Here is a 20,577-nt window from a genome sequence, read left to right as displayed (position 1 = left end):
TTAAATAACTAAAAGTTATCTGCCCACCTAGGTGGCAGTTAGGTTGTGATCTCCCCATGATACTGGAATTGGCACCAAATCCCATGAGTATTTTAGTTACTACTTACACTTGTGCCAAGTAACTTGCTCTCTATAGGCAGAGAGGCCTCCACATATAAGTATTTTGGAAGCTTTTGAGCAAGTTTTAGTATTTGCCTTGAAGGGAAGCATATTCTAAAATATCAATAAATTTCCAATTTTTCTTTCTTTCTTCCATGACAAAGTTTCTGGTTTATCAGTATCAACACTTTACCATCGTCACAAACTTATGTGCCCTTGGTATGTACCTGCACGGGTCGCACTGGCATCCCCTTACATTGGTATAGCTGTATTTCTGTATGTGCCAGTCTGGTGTGTGATATAGAAACTTTGTATAATATTGCTGTATAATTTCCACTATGGTCTTAACAGGTAAGTTTGCTGCATTCATCAAGTCTTAGCATCTACTTCATAGTTGTATGCGTGACACCTCACTGATTTTACCTGTATAGTCTGTTATTTGGCCTTTCCTACAAGTAACATTGTTATACAATTGACAGTATAACATTGACTTTGTAAGTATAAAAAATCATGCTTCCATACATTTTAATGTGCATGTATTGTGTGTACTATAGAAAGCTTAATTATATTTTGGTATAGTTTCTGCTGTGGTCAGATACAAACAGGGAAGTTTTCTATACATAGTTTAGTCATAGCGTCCAACTGTTATTTGCTACTGGTAACTTTTATTAGAATAAGTGATACTCCAATACTCTATCTGTAATGGTGGCTATGTGCACTCTTTGACAGTAATTCTCAGTTTTTGTAGCCTGCATGTACACTCTCTGAGTTCTTAAAGAAGAACATGTGCTACCCTACACATGTATGCCATACTACACCTATATATATTTTCTGCTGTTTTACAGATTTAGATCACGGGCAGGACAGAGTGTAAGCTTTGTAAACATTAAAAACACCGGGACTGACAACCACTCTACATGTGTAGCTTGCTCTGGTAGCTAATGTATAAATACATGTCAGACTTTATTATGGACAGAAGGTCAGTGGGTTGTAGTGCTGAGGGTACTAAGGGGGAAGGCACAGAAGTGCACCTTGGAGAGCAAAGATGTTAACAGTATGCATTATACCATCATAGCAGGGAATGACTTGGCTTCACCTTCACACTCCACTCATCTCATCAACCATGAAGCAATCCAAGCTGTTACGCTGAGTGACAGCTCTGACTTCTCCCTCACCATCACATAATGATACACCTTTCTTGGCAAAACCAGTATATTGCATGCCCTGTCCCAGCTTAATGAACTGGACAGCATCATGCCAACTACAATGGCTGTGTTCTGCATTGACCAGACTTGGCCTTATGGCACTGATAACAACAGATCAGTACCACAGCCGATCATCTGTTGTCAGCCACCAGACAGCCAATCATTGCCCAGTTTGCAGAACACACATAATACAGGCACTCATGTTAATCAGACTAACTTGCATAAAGCCACAAGGCACTCACTGCAATAATGCCCAGCTCAGTGCCTCAATACACAGGGGATGTTGCTTCACTGTGTTCGCAAGTCTTTGCCACTCTAAGGTAGTCTTTACTTAGGAACCATTTGGAAGGTAGCATATCTCAACACTACAGTTGCTAGTACATTATAAGCCAACACAATAATGGCACAATATCATGCAAGAATAAATGGCACTGTTGTCAAATCCAGACTCTGCTGTATGTCTCAGATTGCAACAGGGTACAAAAGTCTTTGAGCTGTATGGACTGGTTCTTTTCCTTCTCTTCCTCCTCCTCCCCCTCTTCTGTCAACACTTTGGTCCAGAGTTCCAGCATTTGTTGACATGATAATCAACAAAGGCCAGCTGGTTTTCAACTGTTATCGCTGTTGTGTCTTGTGGCTGACTTGTGGAGGGTAGTACATACACAGATGGTAGCAGCCACAGGAAGGGATATCCCTTATCAGTAAGCTCCTTACATACTGTCTTGCACAGTGCAATAGGGACCAGTTTTGTAGAATACATATCCTATAACCTGCTACCAACATAAGGAATTTTACAAAGTTAGGGAGGATACAGTGGCACTGTTCTGTCACAGTCTGACTCTACCATTAGAATCTGACTGCATGAGGTCTATAACAAAACCAATCCTACCTGTTAGATTGAATTATGTGTCAGCTTACATTTATCACCATCCCATATGCTGACCCAACATTAGTGCATTGGCACTCTTGAGGCTCATTCTTCCCATAGTGCCAGGATGCACCCAGGTCGTTCCATAGCCAGTTGGTCCACAGTATCTACTTAATAGGGGCACTTATCAGGGGAAACAGTCCTTGCAATACAAGTTAAAAGCCAGGGTTCTTGAGAATCAATGTGGATAAAAGTACAGAGAAGGTGATTGTTCCACCCCATTTCTCCACAGCAAAACACCATAAATATATTCAAACGATACTTCTTAACTTGTGCTAGATCATAACATAGTTCCATTGCACCTGCCAATTTCCATTGTTCATCAGTCTGGTCACTGTCATACGAAACACAACACAATAAAATTATGTTATTATTTAAAGCATGTGTGGGTCATGTTTTGACTTGGGTATTTTTGGTCTGGGTTCATTTTGACCTGGGTTCGTTTCAGTTTGGGTAAGTTTTTACTTAAGTAAATTGCGGTATGGGTATATAATGACTGTAAACCATCTGCTATTGGGTATATGTTGACTGTAAACCATCTGCTTTGCTCCTATTGCTCCTTTATGCCCCCACCCCACCCCCATGACTTGCCAGTGCTGATGATTTCCTCATTTTGAATGACAATGCATAACCCAAAAGCTCTCATCACCAAAACAATGATTGGTTAAGCAGCTTTATATATACTCATGAGAAACAACGTAATCTCCACACAAATGGTGATAAAAGGATCAAAGTGGGTGCTTACCAATGGTTCCAACAGCAAACCAAACTTAGCATTTGGGTTTAGCAAGGTTGATGAATTCAGTGCTATTAATGATGTCAGATTCAAAGTCTCAGTTCAGATTTTTAAACTGCAATTTTGTTGCTAAGTCAAACATTCAAGAACATAATTTTTCAAATCAGATTTGGTATGTTTGAGTTCTAAAGATTATTTCAGATGGTTGCAAATAATGACATTATAAAAAAATTGAAAAAATGAATTTTAAAAAAAAATCTTTTTCACCAATAGAAGTTAATTTGAGGTAACCCTTTTCTTAATCAGTATTAAAAAAAATGAGGAGCAGAGATTACATAAAATGATATACATGTATCTGTCTAGCTATTTATTTCTCTTTTTATCTATATTCTAGGAGCAAGTAAAAGCAGAGTTATCCATTGAACATGATGATGATAAAAGTTTACAGTACGTTGTTAACACGTATCTGGATGAACATGATCAAAGTGCAGGTTTGTTGACATTCTAAATAAATTGTATATAAAATATTACAAAATGGTTGGAGTGGAATCACATTTTTGCACCAGCTTGTGGCTGTTACCAACCTAACTATCAACTTTTGGCTTACCTGGCTTTAGTATGGACCAGATGAGTGTCACAGGGTACATAAAATTGCTATCTTATTTACTGGCTTACAATTTGTGTCCAGGTGCAAAACGCAATGCCACATTTCTGCAGTTGCATATTGTACCATATTATCTAAGTCTGTGGAGTTTGTTGGGAATAATTAGTTGAAGAAACCACATAGACCCTGTCCTTTTGGCTCACTATGCAACAGCAGATTAGGATCTGTGTTGTTTACAGTTAAGACTTTCATTTATACGGGACTATGTACATTATTTCTTCATACACAAGAACATGGAAGTTTGTCCTACATTTTCATCATTTTCTTCCTTCATTTTTTTTTTATTAAAAGAAAAAGTTTGCTTTTTTGTGATCCAGCAGTAATAATTGTAATATGAGTTAGTTTATATGTCCTAAAACCTTAATGTGTCCCTTTAGTATGTACATTTCACATACAATATTAACTCCAGTGATGATGTACAAGGAAGAACAAAATAAGCATAATTCGACTTTTTATGCATGGCATGGGTAATAACTATATCATTTTATTCAGAAAAACATATATGATCCCATGAAAATGAAGACAGAAATATTGTGCGAATGTTCAACATTTTTCTTCACTTTGGAGTTTTGTATATTTGCACAGTGCTCAGTATTTAAAGAAAGGCATTGGTCTAATTTGTCAATAAATTATAAAGATATCATACACTTTTAATTAAATGGCAGTTAGTGAAATGATTCCAGCACATTAGCCAGCCTTGTTGGATCACTACATTTGAGCTTGCTGAATATTACATTTTTTCATGAATATGATCTTAGAAATCTGTTGTCGACATATGAATCCTAGGATATTTTTGTATACCAAATGATACTGAGTAACAAATTGGTATAACATAATTCCGTCTGCAAACTGCCATGGTTTAAATTTCAGAAAAAGGAGACAAAACCACCGAGTCGAAACTATGATGTTCACCTAGAAATGAATCATGCTTCAGGTTTTCTTCATTGAAACATTTTTGATGTCAAATAATTTTTCAGCATCGAAAAATACATTTTTTCCTGTTATTCTTTTTCCTACATTTTTGTCACAGACTTCCAGTTTTTTCTCTACTTTTTCCAAAAAGACCCTACTATCCATACTTGTTATCAGTATTATGTGTTAAAAATTGATTACACACTGCATGAACTACAGTAGCAAATGAATTCAGATATGGTGATGTGGCACAGGGTGTTTAGAAGAAAGAGGCAATCTGGTCTAAAGAGATGGCTGGTTTATAAGGGCATGATTGTGTTCAGGCGTATAAAGGCAAGTGAGAAGGTCTTTTTTCCCAGTAATTGACGTATATTTAATACTGTGTTTCTGTATTAAATATACCCATTTTGCCCTACTTATTTTTTTTATAAAGCAAATGTACTTTAACTGTACTCATTGACCAGGGACAAATCAGGAGATTTGCACAATTTGGTCAAGAGTTGTGACTTGATAAGATGGAGAACGGCATATTTTCATTGCAGCGTATGCCATCAAATATTGATGATGTGTTTTCCAAGTTATAACTTATAGGGCAGGGCTTGGTTGGATGGGGGGGGGACAGATCCAGGAATCCATACTGACTGTGTGTGTGTGTGTGTGTGCACATGCCTGCTTTGGATTCTTAACATAGCTTTAACAAGTTTTCAGTCATATTGTTACCATGTCTGCCATGTGGCAGTTTATAGTGATGTCTAGCACTGGGGCATCATGCAGCAGACATGTACCATCATGTCCTATCCAGTCACATTATCCAGATACCAGGCCAACCAGTCCTAAAACTAACCTCTAAATGCTGAGTACCTAGCAAAGCAGCTGTTCATACCATTTTATAAGTCTTTGGTATAACTTGGTCTGGGTTCGAACCCATAACCCCCCCATATACAAGGCAGACACTCTAACCACTTAGGCCACCAGAACAATCTCAGTACACACCAGAGGTCATTTATAGTCATCTTTTTGTTATAGAATGGGTGGTCTTGAATGATGGTGAACTTCTGTACCTTTAGATCCTGAATCCACTGAGTTCTCATTAACAAATAGGTAGGCAGTTCTGGACAATATGAGTTGACTTTGGAAGTGTGATTATTGTGAATGATAGTTGAAAGCATCACAGAATTATTTTATTGTTTGTATCCTACATTGTCAGGATCATCATCCATATATGTTTAGACTGGAGGCTCCATGTGCAAGTCAAAATCAGAACTTCTCCACATTATATTCAACTCTTGCCTTTACACTTTGTCTTCTCATTGCATGAGATCAGTATACATATAACTTATCCATTCATATTGATTTCAGATTGCAGTTTATCACTCATATTTGTAAACCAAGAGAAGGAAACACTATTGAAGATGAAAGTGAAACGTCAGACCACACAGTCATGGCAAGATTTTATTGAGAAGGAAATCTGCCAAGATAATTCAGTAAGTATTCTTTAAATCTTGTTGGTACAAAAAAAATAGTGAAGTTTTTTTAACATCTTTGCATTTGCACCATTGTTTTCTGAGACTAGTGTTAATGCAAAGGAACATAAAGATCTGCATGTATGACTCCCCCTTTCATGGAGTTCCTGAAGCATAGTACAGTAAAGCCTGATATGAGTGACCTCTGCATTTAACCACCATCTGTCATTTAGGCAAGAAAAACCGGCATGTGTGTTTCTACTAGTGATGTTTAAAAACTAGGGACAAAGGCCATTACATTCAAACCCAGTTATCTTGATGACATCGGGGGTGTCAAAAAATCATCACCATAACCAGGTCCTGAGATATCAGGGTTTAGTTGATAAATCTACTGCAGAACAATGATTATGCATCTGAAGCACCAAAAAATGATGAGTTTTGTGTCTAAAAACAAATGACATTTCTAATGCACAATAAAAATAATAATTCAGTCAGGCTTGGTTGCAGAAAAAAGAAGATTGGAGGTCTTTTAAATGAGATTAAGTAACAAGTCACATATTTTTACAACAATAAGTTACTGCAACAATGTCAGTGGTTTTAAGTTGTTTTTATTTCCCTATGAATAGCTTCATTCCTTTGGTAGCCTCAGCAAGACAATGATTTTCTCACGCTATCCAAAATCTGGGCCAATTGAAGTACATGTACATGTAGGACTATTCTTTTTCTTTTTTTTTAAAAAGTATTTTCTTTTGTTAGAGTTGACTTGTGACTAACAGCAAAATGTAAATGACCAATATTGTGCGTAAAAATCAATCTTTTTTTTTTGATCATCAAGAGATTCCATTACACCAGTATATGCCGGTTTTTACTGATAAATTTTGCTTCTGTACCAGAAAATGATGGGGCTGTCAGTATTCATGTACTGACAAACTGTAAAATGTGTTTCAAGTCTTTAAAGTTAACTGTCTCAACATTAAATTCAGTTTGAAGCCAACTTATTCATCTATAAACTGATGATACTACTTTTCATAAGTCAAATTCTTATATTAAAACTTAAACAATGGGTGAAGATTTATATCAAGTTGAATATTGGCGCTCACTGTATATTATGTTTGTCAGCTCCTTTGACAAACTCTTAAACTAGTAGATTGACCCCATTCAAGATTTTTCAGAAATCTGATTTACAGGATACAATTAAATAATAAAATGCATACATGCACAGGCAGTATGAAGTATGATGTGACTGTATTTGATCTTAGTTGGGGGGTATTGTCTTTATTTAAGCACGATTGTTTATCCATGCAAACCTAAGTCTTATGAACACAATGGGGCCCCATTGAGAGCATACTTTAAATGTAATGGATTGGGGCATTATTGGGCTTGCACTTAAGAGATGCATTATACATTTCAGTATCATGATCGGTTTAGACTGAAGATGTTCAATTTTCGAGATGCTGATGGGATGTTTATGAACCTAGATGACAATATAGGGGATGAAGACAAGACTGTCTTTGTTATGGAAGCAACAGCTCATGACCCCTGGTTTGTACAGGATGGGATAATGCATTTTTAACAGTATGATGATGATTGCGCATGGGAGGAGGACCGGTCATCTTGTTAGGACAATTTCCATTTTAGACTCCAGTTCAAACAAGATCTAGACAGACATTTTCCAACCAGCTATTTAAAACACAAGTTGCCAATGCAGTTGTCTAGCTTAAAGTTACAGGTTGCTTCATGTTGTTGAAGTTTATTTTAATAATTTCTTGTGGTCATTTTTAGACCTAGACCAGTTTGGATCATTGTTTAATTATTGTACATTTAAATTGTGACACCAACAATAAAGGTTACAATGAGCAAATTACAGTAGGTATAAGATTGTAAATCATTTATTCTTTTCACATCTTTAAGTGTTTATTGTTGGCTTTACAATTGCATAGCCACATTTCACTTATATGGGTCAAAGTTTTGCTTGTTGAATAATTGCTAATAGAAGTTGATTGACCCTCAGATAGCTTATATGAGGATCACAAATATTTTCTTTCAAGAATAGTCTATAGATCCATACATTTCTGGGGACCTATAAGTTTAAAGTGACCCCTTTTTTGTTAGATTGTTTTGTTTTATTTTTTTTTTAAATCCAAGGTAATTTCATTGATTATTGTATACATTAGTTGCATATAGAGGAAAAACCCGATTTGTTTTAACACAAACTCAGATATAACGAGTTGCAGTTTCCAGATTTTCAAAACCATGTCAACAGTTTTTCTAAACAGTTATTTAAATTACTACAAAATCATATTGCCAAAGTAAATGAGAGTTTGATTTGGTGATCACATGAAATGTATTGTATTCTGGAAAAGAAGTTGTAAAAAGTTCATTTTTTGTAATGTTAGTTGTAGATATGTTAATAGTCTGTTATTGAACTTTGATGTTAGCTTCTTATTTTTGATAAACAATCTTTTGAGGCAGTTTGATACTGTTGCAGTGTGTACATCTAAATTACAAAACAAAATTGTGAGTTTCCTTTAAAATTTTTATTTCAGACCTAAACACAAATTATTACAAATTCCAATGCCCTATTTAGGCGTTCTATTGTCATGATTAAGTCCCAACCATAATTTATATTTTTGAAAATATACTATATAATGTTTTATAAGTTTCTTTTGAATTTATTACCAGGGAATCAAATAGTAAGACTCAAATTAAATCTGAACAGACAAAGTGGTTTGAAATTTGTATGACATTGTCTAGTGACCATAGCAGATACATGTGCATGCTGAAACATAATTGTGCAGTTTCTCTCGGTACATTATTCTTAGATGAATTTTTGGCATCATGATCTATGCTAAAATATTAAGGTGCTTTGTGCACATCTTGTATGCAGTTATTGTATGGAAGCCACAAGATTAGTACACAGTCTTTAATTATTTGTGTTATTCATTTACTGAGTTTCTTAAACCAAATATGAAATATTATGTGATCACTGTATTTTAAGTATTTATCACTGAATATGCATCATTTTAAGCTGCTAACTACATTGATTAAACCTGTAGTTTTGCACACACACACACACACACACACACACCAAGACCAGCATTTTGTAAGTTATCTAACTTGTCATACTATTGCACAATACATTACATAATATGATGTCAATTTGTGGACCCCGACTATCATGTTACAGAAGGAATTATCTGTCTTGTTCAATGCTGGTTGAGCTGGATCTCTTGCCTTGATTTCACCAAAATAAGTTCTGACTGGATTTAAGCTTAAGAAAAAAACCCAGCAGTTTAACTGACTGAAATTTAAATTTGACAATTGTATGTCTTAAGTTAGGACTTAAATTGACTACTTATACTAGTACCCTACTTAGTATTTAAGGTTTGTATGTCTTAAGTTAGGGCTTAAATTGACGACTTATACTAGTACCCTACTTAGTACTCAAGGTTTGTATGTCTTAAGTTAGGGCTTAAATTGACGACTTATATTAGTACCCTACTTAGTACTTAAGATTCACATGATCAACAGTCACATCATAAATTTGCTGAAACTGGTTGTCACCAAAGCTTGTTCAGTTGGAGACTTGAAACAATTAGGGGTCCAAATATCATGTAATATCATCCAAATACATGTAATTAAGGGTCCAATTATCATGTAATATCATCCAAATACATGTAATTAAGGGTCCAATTATCATGTAATATCATCCAAATACATGTAATTAAGGGTCCAATTATCAAAGCCATGGCAACCGTCTGCCTCTTGATGTTGATTAAAATTGCCTTCATTCTAATAAGAAAACATGGCTGTGTGCATACATTTGCCAGTAGCATCAATATTGCTATAATAAAACCTGTCAATAGTGGCTACCCATGGAAAAAGGTAAAACTAGCCTTTGTGCACACGTGGCATTTGTAAATAGGTTCACCTTTTAGATTTGGTTCTTGAACAAATACCATGCATCAATTATTATTATTATTATTATTATTATGTTACCACATTATTTCATATGCACTAATCAACAAAATCAAAAAATGTATGTATGTTTTTCTGCTCCAAATATATGCTTCACACGAGGTTGTTGTATCCTGCTCACTTTTATCCATCCTCAAAATTAAATTATCGCCATCCTAAAATAATTACTGATTGTTTTGTGCAACATGACAAAATAATAATGTCACTACTAATTGACAGCTTACCTAGGACTGTAAAACAGAGGACTGACTCTTTTTGTTGGCCATCTTGTATAAATTTGGCTTGGAAACAACTGTTCATGCTTTAAAAATATCTGCATTAAATTTAGTTGATCAACTTGCCAGGATTTTTAAAAAATGTTGGCTTATGTGTGAAGCCAGTAATGAACAGAAATACAAAGAAGCCATATATGGCTGTTCTTTGTGACCCATAATCAAAAACTTCACCTGCCTTTGCAAAAGCTTTCAATGTTGAATGACCCCTGACCCTAAAGAAAAGGGATGAAACTCGTATCTTCTCAGTGATAAACTTTTTAAACTTTTTTCTTAAAAATTTCTTTAATTCACAGCCAAATAGATAAAAATATTGAACTAAACCTGTCACCCTGGCCAAAAAAACCATCTATTTCTGCTGCAATAACACAACATTTCCTACCATCGAGAAAACAATATTTTGACCATCTAACAGGCCCGCCTTGATGAAAAAAACTGCTTCTCTTTCAAATTTGACATATTGACAGTGTTGAGTTGTACCATTAGTGTGCCTGGAGTATGGAGTACAGGCAACATAATAAACGTTTGTACATCAAAGTACATTGATTCTTTTATCGAAACAATGCCTCCCTCATGAAGCAAAAGTTTCACTGCTTGAGTGGTTACTGTAAACATGCCCCAGTAACTACATAAAGCATAGAGAAACCATTGCTTGGTTAGGAAACAATTGGCTGCTGACCATCGAAAGCAGGTGATTGTTATATTCAGGACATTTATATACATACATATTTGCTAGGGGAAAATTAGAACGGCCTTTTTGAATAGATGACTTCTGAGCAAAGATGATTATTAGAACAGGTTTTCTAGTTTTGAAGTAATATAAAAAGCTATCCAGTGTCAGCATATATATATACCCAGGTAGCTGCTTTCATTTCAGACCTGTTTCTGTCATACCTGTCAGCTTTCATGCTTGGACAGAAAACTCCAGAATTTTCAAGTCATTCCATGCCTACCTCCCAATCTCATAACATCTCCAGATATTTGCAGAGAACTCCTGATTATTACATTATGTATGTCAATTTTCATTTCTCCTAAAAACAAATCTTATATTAATTCGTATATCATTTTGCAATCCACAGAGGCCATGTTCTGTTTTATCACCTGCGAATATTGTTTTTTTCTTCCATAAATATAACGTAAAACATTATTCACATAAATTTATGTTTTTCTTTACCCCTACAGCAATACTGAAATAAAAAAATGAACTACAGCAATAAAATTGTCAGCAATTAGTTTCAATCCCAAGAATGATCGCTGGAATACTGTGTGATTTTCTCTACAAGCAAAACAGCATCTCCATTCCCACCAATGAAACTAGAGTAAACACCCAGCATTACTGTACGGTCTATATAAATGTTAATGACTGCCATTAAATTAACAGAAATAATGAAAAAACCTAAAACATGTCACACAGCTAATGTGCCCTCAGAAAATTAATTCAGAATAAATGTTATTTAGTAAACAGTGTTAAATGCCTTACAAGCTTACTTAAGGAAATATGGTGGGATATAAAACGTGGGGAAAATGTTTGACACACATACGTTATCTTAAGACAGTCACTGCTGATTTGAAAAACATTGAATTCACAAGCACGCACACACACACTATTAGTTACAATTAAGACATTGTTTATTTGCCAGTTAATTGCGTGTGTTTAGATGCACACACGAAAGAACATGGTTTCTTTGAATTATGTAGGAAGAACATGGTTTCTTTGAATTATGTAGGAAGAACATGGTTTCTTTGAAGTATGTTGGAGGGCCAGTCCTTTTCACAAGGTAATTGCAATGATAAGGATTAACATTTAATTAGTCACACTGGCTTTCTTGCTTGGTGTCTAACTTTAGCAATTGTACAGTTTAGCCACTGCTGACCAGAATTTGAAAAGTGGGCACATCATGGGGGAAAACAAGGCACATCACAGCAAGAAACATCACGTCCTTTGAAAATCTTTTGTGTATTGGACCCAGAAGGTCAGTCAATATTTAGTGAAAACAACACTTAAAGATGCCGCCAAAAAATTCTCGATTTTAGGCACCAATCTCCCTATTTTTGTATTCAATCTTCCCACATGGCTTTTGAAAAGTTTTCAGTTATGGTCTGTTACGAAACATTTGATAATAAATCAGCCTAAAAATTTGACAGGACTGTTACAGTGACCAAAGCAACAGTTATGTTTTTCATTTTCACTTTTTATTGAGCTGCTTTACTATATGCTGCATTTTTATAAGTTTCAGCTTCAAGTTTGTGCTATTTTTTTAGGCATATCTAAAACATTTAGCTAAATAAATTAACGTTACACATATAAATTTGTTTACTTACTTTATGTATAAGTGACAAGAAAGAATATCAACAGAAGGGCCTTTCAAGACCGTGTTATCTAGCCCACCGTATCAACAGAAGGGCCTTTCAAGAGCATGTTATCTAGCCCACTGTATCAACAGAAGGGCCTTTCAAGAGCATGTTATCTGCCCACTGTATCAACAGAAGGGCCTTTCAAGAGCATGTTATCTAGCCCACTGTATCAACAGAAGGGCCTTTCAAGAGCATGTTGTCTAGCCCACTGTATCAACAGAAGGGCCTTTCAAGATCGTGTTATCTAGCCCACTGTATCAACAGAAGGGCCTTTCAAGATCATGTTATCTAGCCCACTGTATCAACAGAAGGGCCTTTCAAGAGCATGTTATCTAGCCCACTGTATCAACAGAAGGGCCTTTCAAGAGCATGTTATCTGCTCACTGTATCAACAGAAGGGCCTTTCAAGAGCATGTTATCTAGCCTACTGTATCAACAGAAGGGCCTTTCAAGATCATGTTATCTAGCCCACTGTATCAACAGAAGGGCCTTTCAAGAGCATGTTACCTGCCCACTGTATCAACAGAAGGGCCTTTTAAGAGCATGTTATCTAGCCCACTGTATCAATAGAAGGGCCTTTCAAGATTGTGTTATCTAGCCCATTGTATCAACAGAAGGGCCTTTCAAGATCATGTTATCTAGCCCACTGTATCAACAGAAGGGCCTTTCAAGATCATGTTATCTAGCCCACTGTATCAACAGAAGGGCCTTTCAAGAGCATGTTATCTAGCCCACTGTATCAACAGAAGGGCCTTTCAAGATCATGTTATCTAGCCCACTGTAAATGTCTAAAACAAATTGTACCAAAATTTCTTGAATTTGCAGCCTGCATTCTAAATTTAGAGGAATATATTTCACTGTTTACTGTTAGTTTCTTGTATTAAATGCACTAGCTTGTATTTTTATGTAACTATAAAAGTTTTAATCCAAGAAATCATTATTTTACAATGTATTTTATTTTGTATGTCTTGATGTCGACAACATACATTGCTATTTTTGGAATAGTATCAGAGAGCCGGCATGATCACAACCACTGGAACTTTCTTTTCAATTTTCAGTTTAGACCTGTACAAAAGAGCAAATTTCTTTTCACCCTGGACCTGTACAAAAGAGCAAATTTCTTTTCACTCTGGACCTGTACAAAAGAACAAATTTCTTTTCACTCTGGACCTGTACAAAACAGCAAATTTCTTTTCATTCTGGACCTGTACAAAACAGCAAATTTCTTTTCACTCAGGACCTGTACAAAAGAGCAGATTTGTGGCATACAACGTTCTAAACCAATCATCCTGAAGACTTCCTCTTCAGAGTTACAGGGCCAAAGTAAATTTTCATTCTGAGCAGTCATACTTATTTGATTAGATAGATTTTAAAAAAATATAGCTATGATGATGTCAGGAAATGTTCACTGGCCTTTTCTTTGATAGCCACTGGTGAGAAAGAAAGTTCCTTTTTTTGTAACTGAGAATGATTGTCTGTCAGGGAGATAGTGGGTGCAGGCTTTGATTTTGTGTTCATTTTGCTATTCCAGTGAAATACATTTTAGTTTATTTTAAAGAACTTATGCTTACAATTATCATAATTTCTATGCTTTAATAACTTTATAATTTGTGAGAAATGTAAGCTTCATCTTCAAGATTCTATTTATAGTATAGTTAAATTATTTTCTTTTTTTGTGTGCATATTCTTAATTGTGCTTTACTTTAAAAGATGAGAACATAAAATAACTTCAAAATAGCTTGAAGTTGCAGCTTACATGTTAAATTTACACAGTATTTTTACTAATTTCTCTTAATTGCATATATTGAGTACACTAACATGTTTCTTCAAATATATTACCCAATCATCAAACATTAGAATAACTGCTACTTCCTCATGAATCCAGACCTCTCAGGCAAAAATGTTTTAGCTAAAAAGTTTAAGTTTTCTGACTATCTAGGTGTTATTCAGAGGGATCTCTTTTTCATACGGGGATTGGTGCCAAATCCAGTGAATACTTAAGTTACTAATTCAACTCATGCCAAGTAGCACACTCTGTACTTACCAGATCATAATACATGTACACTATCTAGGCCTCCCTGCAGTTACCTCCCTGGAGAATGCACTTTCTGCTCTAGTAGTAACTTAAGTATGCAAAGGATTTGGCACCATTACCTGTATCAAGGGGAACTCACTATATGTCATGCCACCTAGGTGGGTAGATAACTTTGGGGTTTTTTTAGCTGTAAAGTTTTACAATGAGAGGGCTGGATTTGCGATGTAAGTGGGTAAGTATTATTAAAGAAACATACTTTACTAGCACAAATTGGTTTCCTATGTGTGGTGGTTTTTATTTCACTTAAAATGTATACAATAGGTCATTGTATATTTATTATTTTGTATACTTGTTCTTAATGTTTAGCACATACTTGATTGTCTTAAAATGGATTTTTTTTTTGCCTTTCCTGTGTCAGAGACAATCAGTTAGATGAACCAGACTTGAAAATCATGACCTTTTATACCAAATTTTAAGGAGGGGTCAAAAAATGAATTGTATATAAGAACAGCTGTTTGAATCCTGCTGCAGAAAATGAAACTATTGATTTTACTCGTAGATTCTATGTATGATGACAATTGTATTAAGCATCTTCATCACTGTTTCTAAAGGGTTCACGTGATAAAACAGCCAGCTGTAAGTACATCATGTACCTGTCCATTTAGGTAATATAGCAATAATACCCCACATCATTTTTTTTGACAGTATGATATTATGAAGTCCTTTCTGTTTTTTTCAGAATTTGTAGTAAGTTGCAGTTAAATTTCAATCTCTCTCTCTCTCTCTCTCTCTCTCTCTCTCTCTATATATATATATATATATATATATATAAACACATTATTGAAACTGAAAGAAAATAACAAATTTTCTATGCAACATTGCTACCAGTATATTTTACCAAATTTTGTGGGGAAATAAATTGACATCATGGCTTAGCATAGCTGTACAAGTCATGCTGATTGTGAAATAAATAGAGAAAATTTAATTGTGCTTTGGAAACTCGACTTATTTAGACCAAAGTTGACAGGAAATTGGCTTCTATCAAGGTCTTCTAAATCTACAGAAATAATACTAATAGCTTTAAGTATTTTCATAGAACACTAATACCCTCGCAGTGATCTCAATGCAAACTTTAATTAGATGAACAACATAGAAGGTTAACACTGCATATGTTATCAAATATGGCTGCTGTTACTAAAATTAGAAAATACTTCAACATTACGTTTCTGCCTTCATTTTTTTGCAAGGTTGGTTACTATTAAATATTGTGTTAATAACCAGTATCAAACTTCAACCAGAGTGAATGTACCGGGACATCCTGAATATTATCTTGGATGATCTTTCAAGTCAGTTGCTGGTTGTAGAAAAGTTTAATTGCAGTGATCTATTAATAGCACCTAATGTAATAAGGTACACCAGTGTTTTTCACAAATATTTTGTACTCAATAAATGTAATATTGTAATATTTTTTATATTATACCTTAAAACTGAAGGTATTATATATGTTGAAAATGTTAGATTTTTATCACATTGTCTGTGCAACCATATTTATTAATTTGAATGTATTTTGGAAACCTTTATTAATAATAAGAAAGATGATAACAAATTACTGGAAGTAAATTGTAGCTTTATTTAATTTTTCGTCTTTATTAGCATATTCTTTTTATTTTTGTTAAATTTGTTAATGAAATTTTTAGGTATGATAATGAAGTTTAACATTTAATAAAATTTGGTCTTTAAGTATTCTAGATATTTATGTTCTGAGTTGCTACACAATTCAAGCAAAACAGTGGAAGTTGTCTGAGTGTTTAAGTCATGTGCACTAAGTTAAATCTTTATCAGCAATCACAACTGACAAGTGACTGATCAATACTTAGATGTGGTGCACTTGCTAGTGGAGTCGGCAGTAAGGTCAGTTTGTTTCTCATACGGTTATCTCAATCTGAGGTTTTTACAAGAAACAACAGTTTACACTGACCTTACATTGTATTGTCATTTGGTATGTTCTCATGTAAGGGACAGGCAAGTTAAAAGGCAAATTGAAGGGATTTCTATTGTTTTATTGACACATGTACTTGTTCGACATTTATGTTTTATAGGTGTTGCATACTCAAGGTTTAAAGAGAGTACAGTCTGTTCATGCAGCTTTTATCAGCACACTTTCTAATAAAGATTTATCCTTCATACTGTGTTCTGTCTTTAATATGCAGTCAATCATTTACAGATTTCCACTGACATTTTTTACAGTATAAGTATAGTCTTGGAAAAAGGTGCAAGGAATATCATTACAGAAATACTTTGTTCTGTTTTCTCTAATCCTTTAAAAAGTTAAAATTGCCATGATACAATTGGACAATTAACCATACATTTTTCAGGATAACATTTTTACCATGTACAGTTTTCTATGTATCTAATAAAACTTTTTCTTACAAAAGAATAATCAGAAAATTACCCCATATCAGTTGGTTTGGGAAGAGTCAATGAAGTAGAATCTAATGTACATTTTATTATATATGTATGTATGTATGTGTGTGTGTGTGTGTGTATATATATATATATATATATATATATATATATATATATATATATATATATGTATGTATGTATGTATGTATGTATATATATAGAGAGAGAGAGAGTTGTATTTTGGAATTTTAACATAGCTTTAATAATTTTTCAGTCTGCAGTGTGACAGTTTATAATGATGTCTAGAACTTGGTCATTGTGCCACAAACATGAGGCACCATGTCCCACCCCCACCCCCACATTATCCGGACACCAGGCCAACCAGTCCTAAAATTAACCTCTTAATGCTGAGCACTAAGCGGAACAGCTGCTGGTACAATTTTTTTTTAAAACTTTTGTATGACTTGGCTGGGGTTCGAACCCACAACCTCTAACCACAAGGCCAGCAGAGCAGTCTAGAGGGAGAGAGAGAGTGATTATGCCTTTTCATTTCTTTAGAACTCATATTTGGCATCTAGTAGTCAATAATTAAGAGGCATTCAGTTGCTAAATGTTACAAAAGCAATGGAGAAAAACTAATTAAAAAAAATGAAGAAAAAAAATGAAATGCCTGGGCTATAAAGAGTGTAAAATCAACAAGATTGAATTGATATTAGAATGGAGGAAATGAAGGATGAGAGAGTGAGAAGAAAAAAAAATCGACAATGAAATATACATGAATGTTGAAAACATCGTCACATATAGGATCAATGTCTTTGTATGATAAAAGTCTAATTTCACATTAATCATTTGAATCAACATAATGGCCATTAGTTGCAGACATCGATACAATACTGCTCCTGTAAATCATAAAGAAACAATATAGTACAAGTCACAGGGGCCATGTATGCGCATTTACTCAAATTAAATAGAAATTGTTCTTTTAAAATTTGACACTAATTTTCTTTAACCAAAGTTTATTCAATCCTGATTATTGAATGCTGTGCACCTTAACTGTCATGAAGAAACAGACAAAAATTGTCTATCGCTATGGACTTTTACAATAGTGGTCATGTACTAAACTTGCGTCAAAATAAAAGCGCATCGAGTGAATTCATCACAGTTTGTACTAACCTTGATAATTTGATAATTTTCGTCTGGAAGTTTCTTGGTGACAGTTAAGGTGAAGAGCATTCAATAATCAGGATTGAATAGACTTTAAAAGAACAATTTATATTTAATTTAAAATGAGTAAATTGAGTAAATGTGCATACATGACCCATGTGACTTGTATTATAATTGTAAACTTATATTCAAGTCCTAAAGTAATATACTCTATTTCTAAAGTAATAGATTAAAATCCTAAAGTAACTGGTTATAATATAGCAAGATTTGAGGTGAGAATAAGAAATAAGTACAGTACCCACCTTTGTGGTGCAGCTTAATTTGATTTGATTTAATTTAATGGAGAAGTTAATCCATATTTATCAAGGGTGTTCAGCAAAATAGCAAATTAATTTAACATCATATTATTTTCAGCTACGAACATGAAACATTTATTTTCTTATGTACTCGAAATCAAAACAAAGACGAAATAGATACAGAACCGTGTGATATGACACTTTGGCAAAATGAATCACATCTAAATGTGTGGATGGCACTCCTGGGTGTGGGATATAAAAATGATATTTTAAAACAATCTAAGCATACCGAAGTTAGTTAATTCAGATTACAAATTTCATATTTACTTTCAAATATGAAAACTGTTGTGAAAATGCACGATACCTTTTGTATGAGCGTAAATTTAATCCAACCAAGATTAGCATAGATCTGAAACAATATGATCTTAAACAAATTAACCATTCCACAAATTCGTGACAGGAAATACTTCAAGGGCTAGAATAAAACAATTATAGAGATGGCATGTATTCAAAGGTATTTGACAATTAAGATTTCATAATTGCAGATAATGACTTTTATTCAAGAGTCCACGCTCGCAGTCATTTTCTATCAGTGACAGGGTCAACAGGTAACTTTTATTTTTTTTTTTGAATATATTTTTTCCTAAACTTCATCATAGATTCTCATCATGCATGGGTTAAATCATTAGAAATATATGACAGTTCACTCTGCGATATGATTGTTTACCTTTGTGATCTTGAAATTAAGGTCGACAGAAGTTGCGTTTGGTTTTAGTTAATGTTTTTTCTTTTCATATTGCGTAAAGCACTTGATGGGTTTTCTGTATGCATAGGATAAATCATTATGAAACTTTAGATTTTGATATATTTAAAAATTATTGTTAATTAACAGTTAACAAAGCTAAGTATGAGCATCTCTCAGTAACTTCTGAAACACGCACGTATCATCAATTTCTATGAATCGCAGATCCTTTGTCCCAAATTCAAAAAAGTGATTGATTTCTTAGTGTATATCTAAAACATTTTACTTAAAGTAACTATTACAGAATCAGACTCGCCAAGGTAATCACACATGCATACACACATGCACACACACATGCATACACACATCCATACACACAAAAGAAAAATTCTTCTATAATAATTTACTCCTGTTAACCAAACTAATGAATTGGTAACCATTCGCTTATTCAATATTTTAAAGAAAAAATGCTAACATCAAGTTAGTTGCTTATTCAATAAGGAATATGTTACCGTTTATTTGTTTAGGATCGGAAACAATGAGCGATCAAATCTGAATACTGTTCAGGGAATTCCTAGGTAGGGGTCCACGTGAACCTTTATAATATGTCGAGATGAAATTAGTCTAACCCATTCGGAGAAACGAGAATGTTCTTATTGGTACCAATTATATTAAGGTAAAAAGAACACGGATTATAACAAAATGTCAATGATATGAACGATTTGACTAAGGTATTTTTATCAGAATTCCTCTGTGAATGGTTCTAATTAGGGTCATGCTTCAACGGTAGAAAATGTTAAAAGAAATATTCTTCTAGCCAAATTCAAGAAATAGGAGCTACATATATGGAAGCCTTAAAAATAGCTCATAAGGGAATGAAATGATATGTCAACGCAACATCCCTGCCTCAGATAATTTTGACATGAGCCCTTCTTTGAGATTCTGAATTTAGGGATATGGTCGACCTCCTGAAGACAATATTGACAAATTTCTTCAAGTGGAATCAGAGAAATAAGAAGGAACTTGTGGAATTTGGCTATCCACATTGTTTATGTATGTATTTTGCACAAACTGAGCCCCTAATTAGAGGATTTCAAGAAACAGGGGTTTAAATTTATGGATAAAGCCTAAAGGAGATCGACTTAACGGGCCGAAACATTACTTCCTTAATGTATTTTGACGTGGACCCTTCTTCCAGAATTTATATCTGGAAATATCATTAGTCCCCAGAAACACAGACAAAATTCGAGGAGCTCAAGTACAGAAATAGGCTGTTCTTTATGGGTGTCAACTATAAAGTAAATACACAGTGGATAGATTCA

The 20,577-nt window shown here is 34.3% G+C and overlaps 1 protein-coding gene across 1 annotated transcript in view; it reads left to right on the top strand.

The window, feature by feature from the left end:
- Window positions 1-16,831, top strand: part of LOC149779471 (uncharacterized) — a 94,448-nt gene extending 77,617 nt beyond the window's left edge. Inside the window, exons 18-20 of the mRNA XM_089940159.1 lie at window positions 3,363-3,459; window positions 5,904-6,028; window positions 7,419-16,831. Coding sequence (XP_089796285.1) covers window positions 3,363-3,459; window positions 5,904-6,028; window positions 7,419-7,580 — 384 coding nt within the window. The 3' untranslated portion in view covers window positions 7,581-16,831. The remainder of the gene's footprint in view (window positions 1-3,362; window positions 3,460-5,903; window positions 6,029-7,418) is intronic.
- The last annotated feature ends 3,746 nt before the right edge of the window (window positions 16,832-20,577 follow it).

This window comes from Sinohyriopsis cumingii, chromosome 17, assembly GCF_028554795.1.
Source record: "Sinohyriopsis cumingii isolate HCF-2022 chromosome 17, ASM2855479v2, whole genome shotgun sequence".
Classification (NCBI taxonomy): domain Eukaryota; kingdom Metazoa; phylum Mollusca; class Bivalvia; order Unionida; family Unionidae; genus Sinohyriopsis; species Sinohyriopsis cumingii.
Note: the sequence above shows the minus strand (reverse complement) of the source record. Positions and strands in the feature narration are given on the sequence as shown.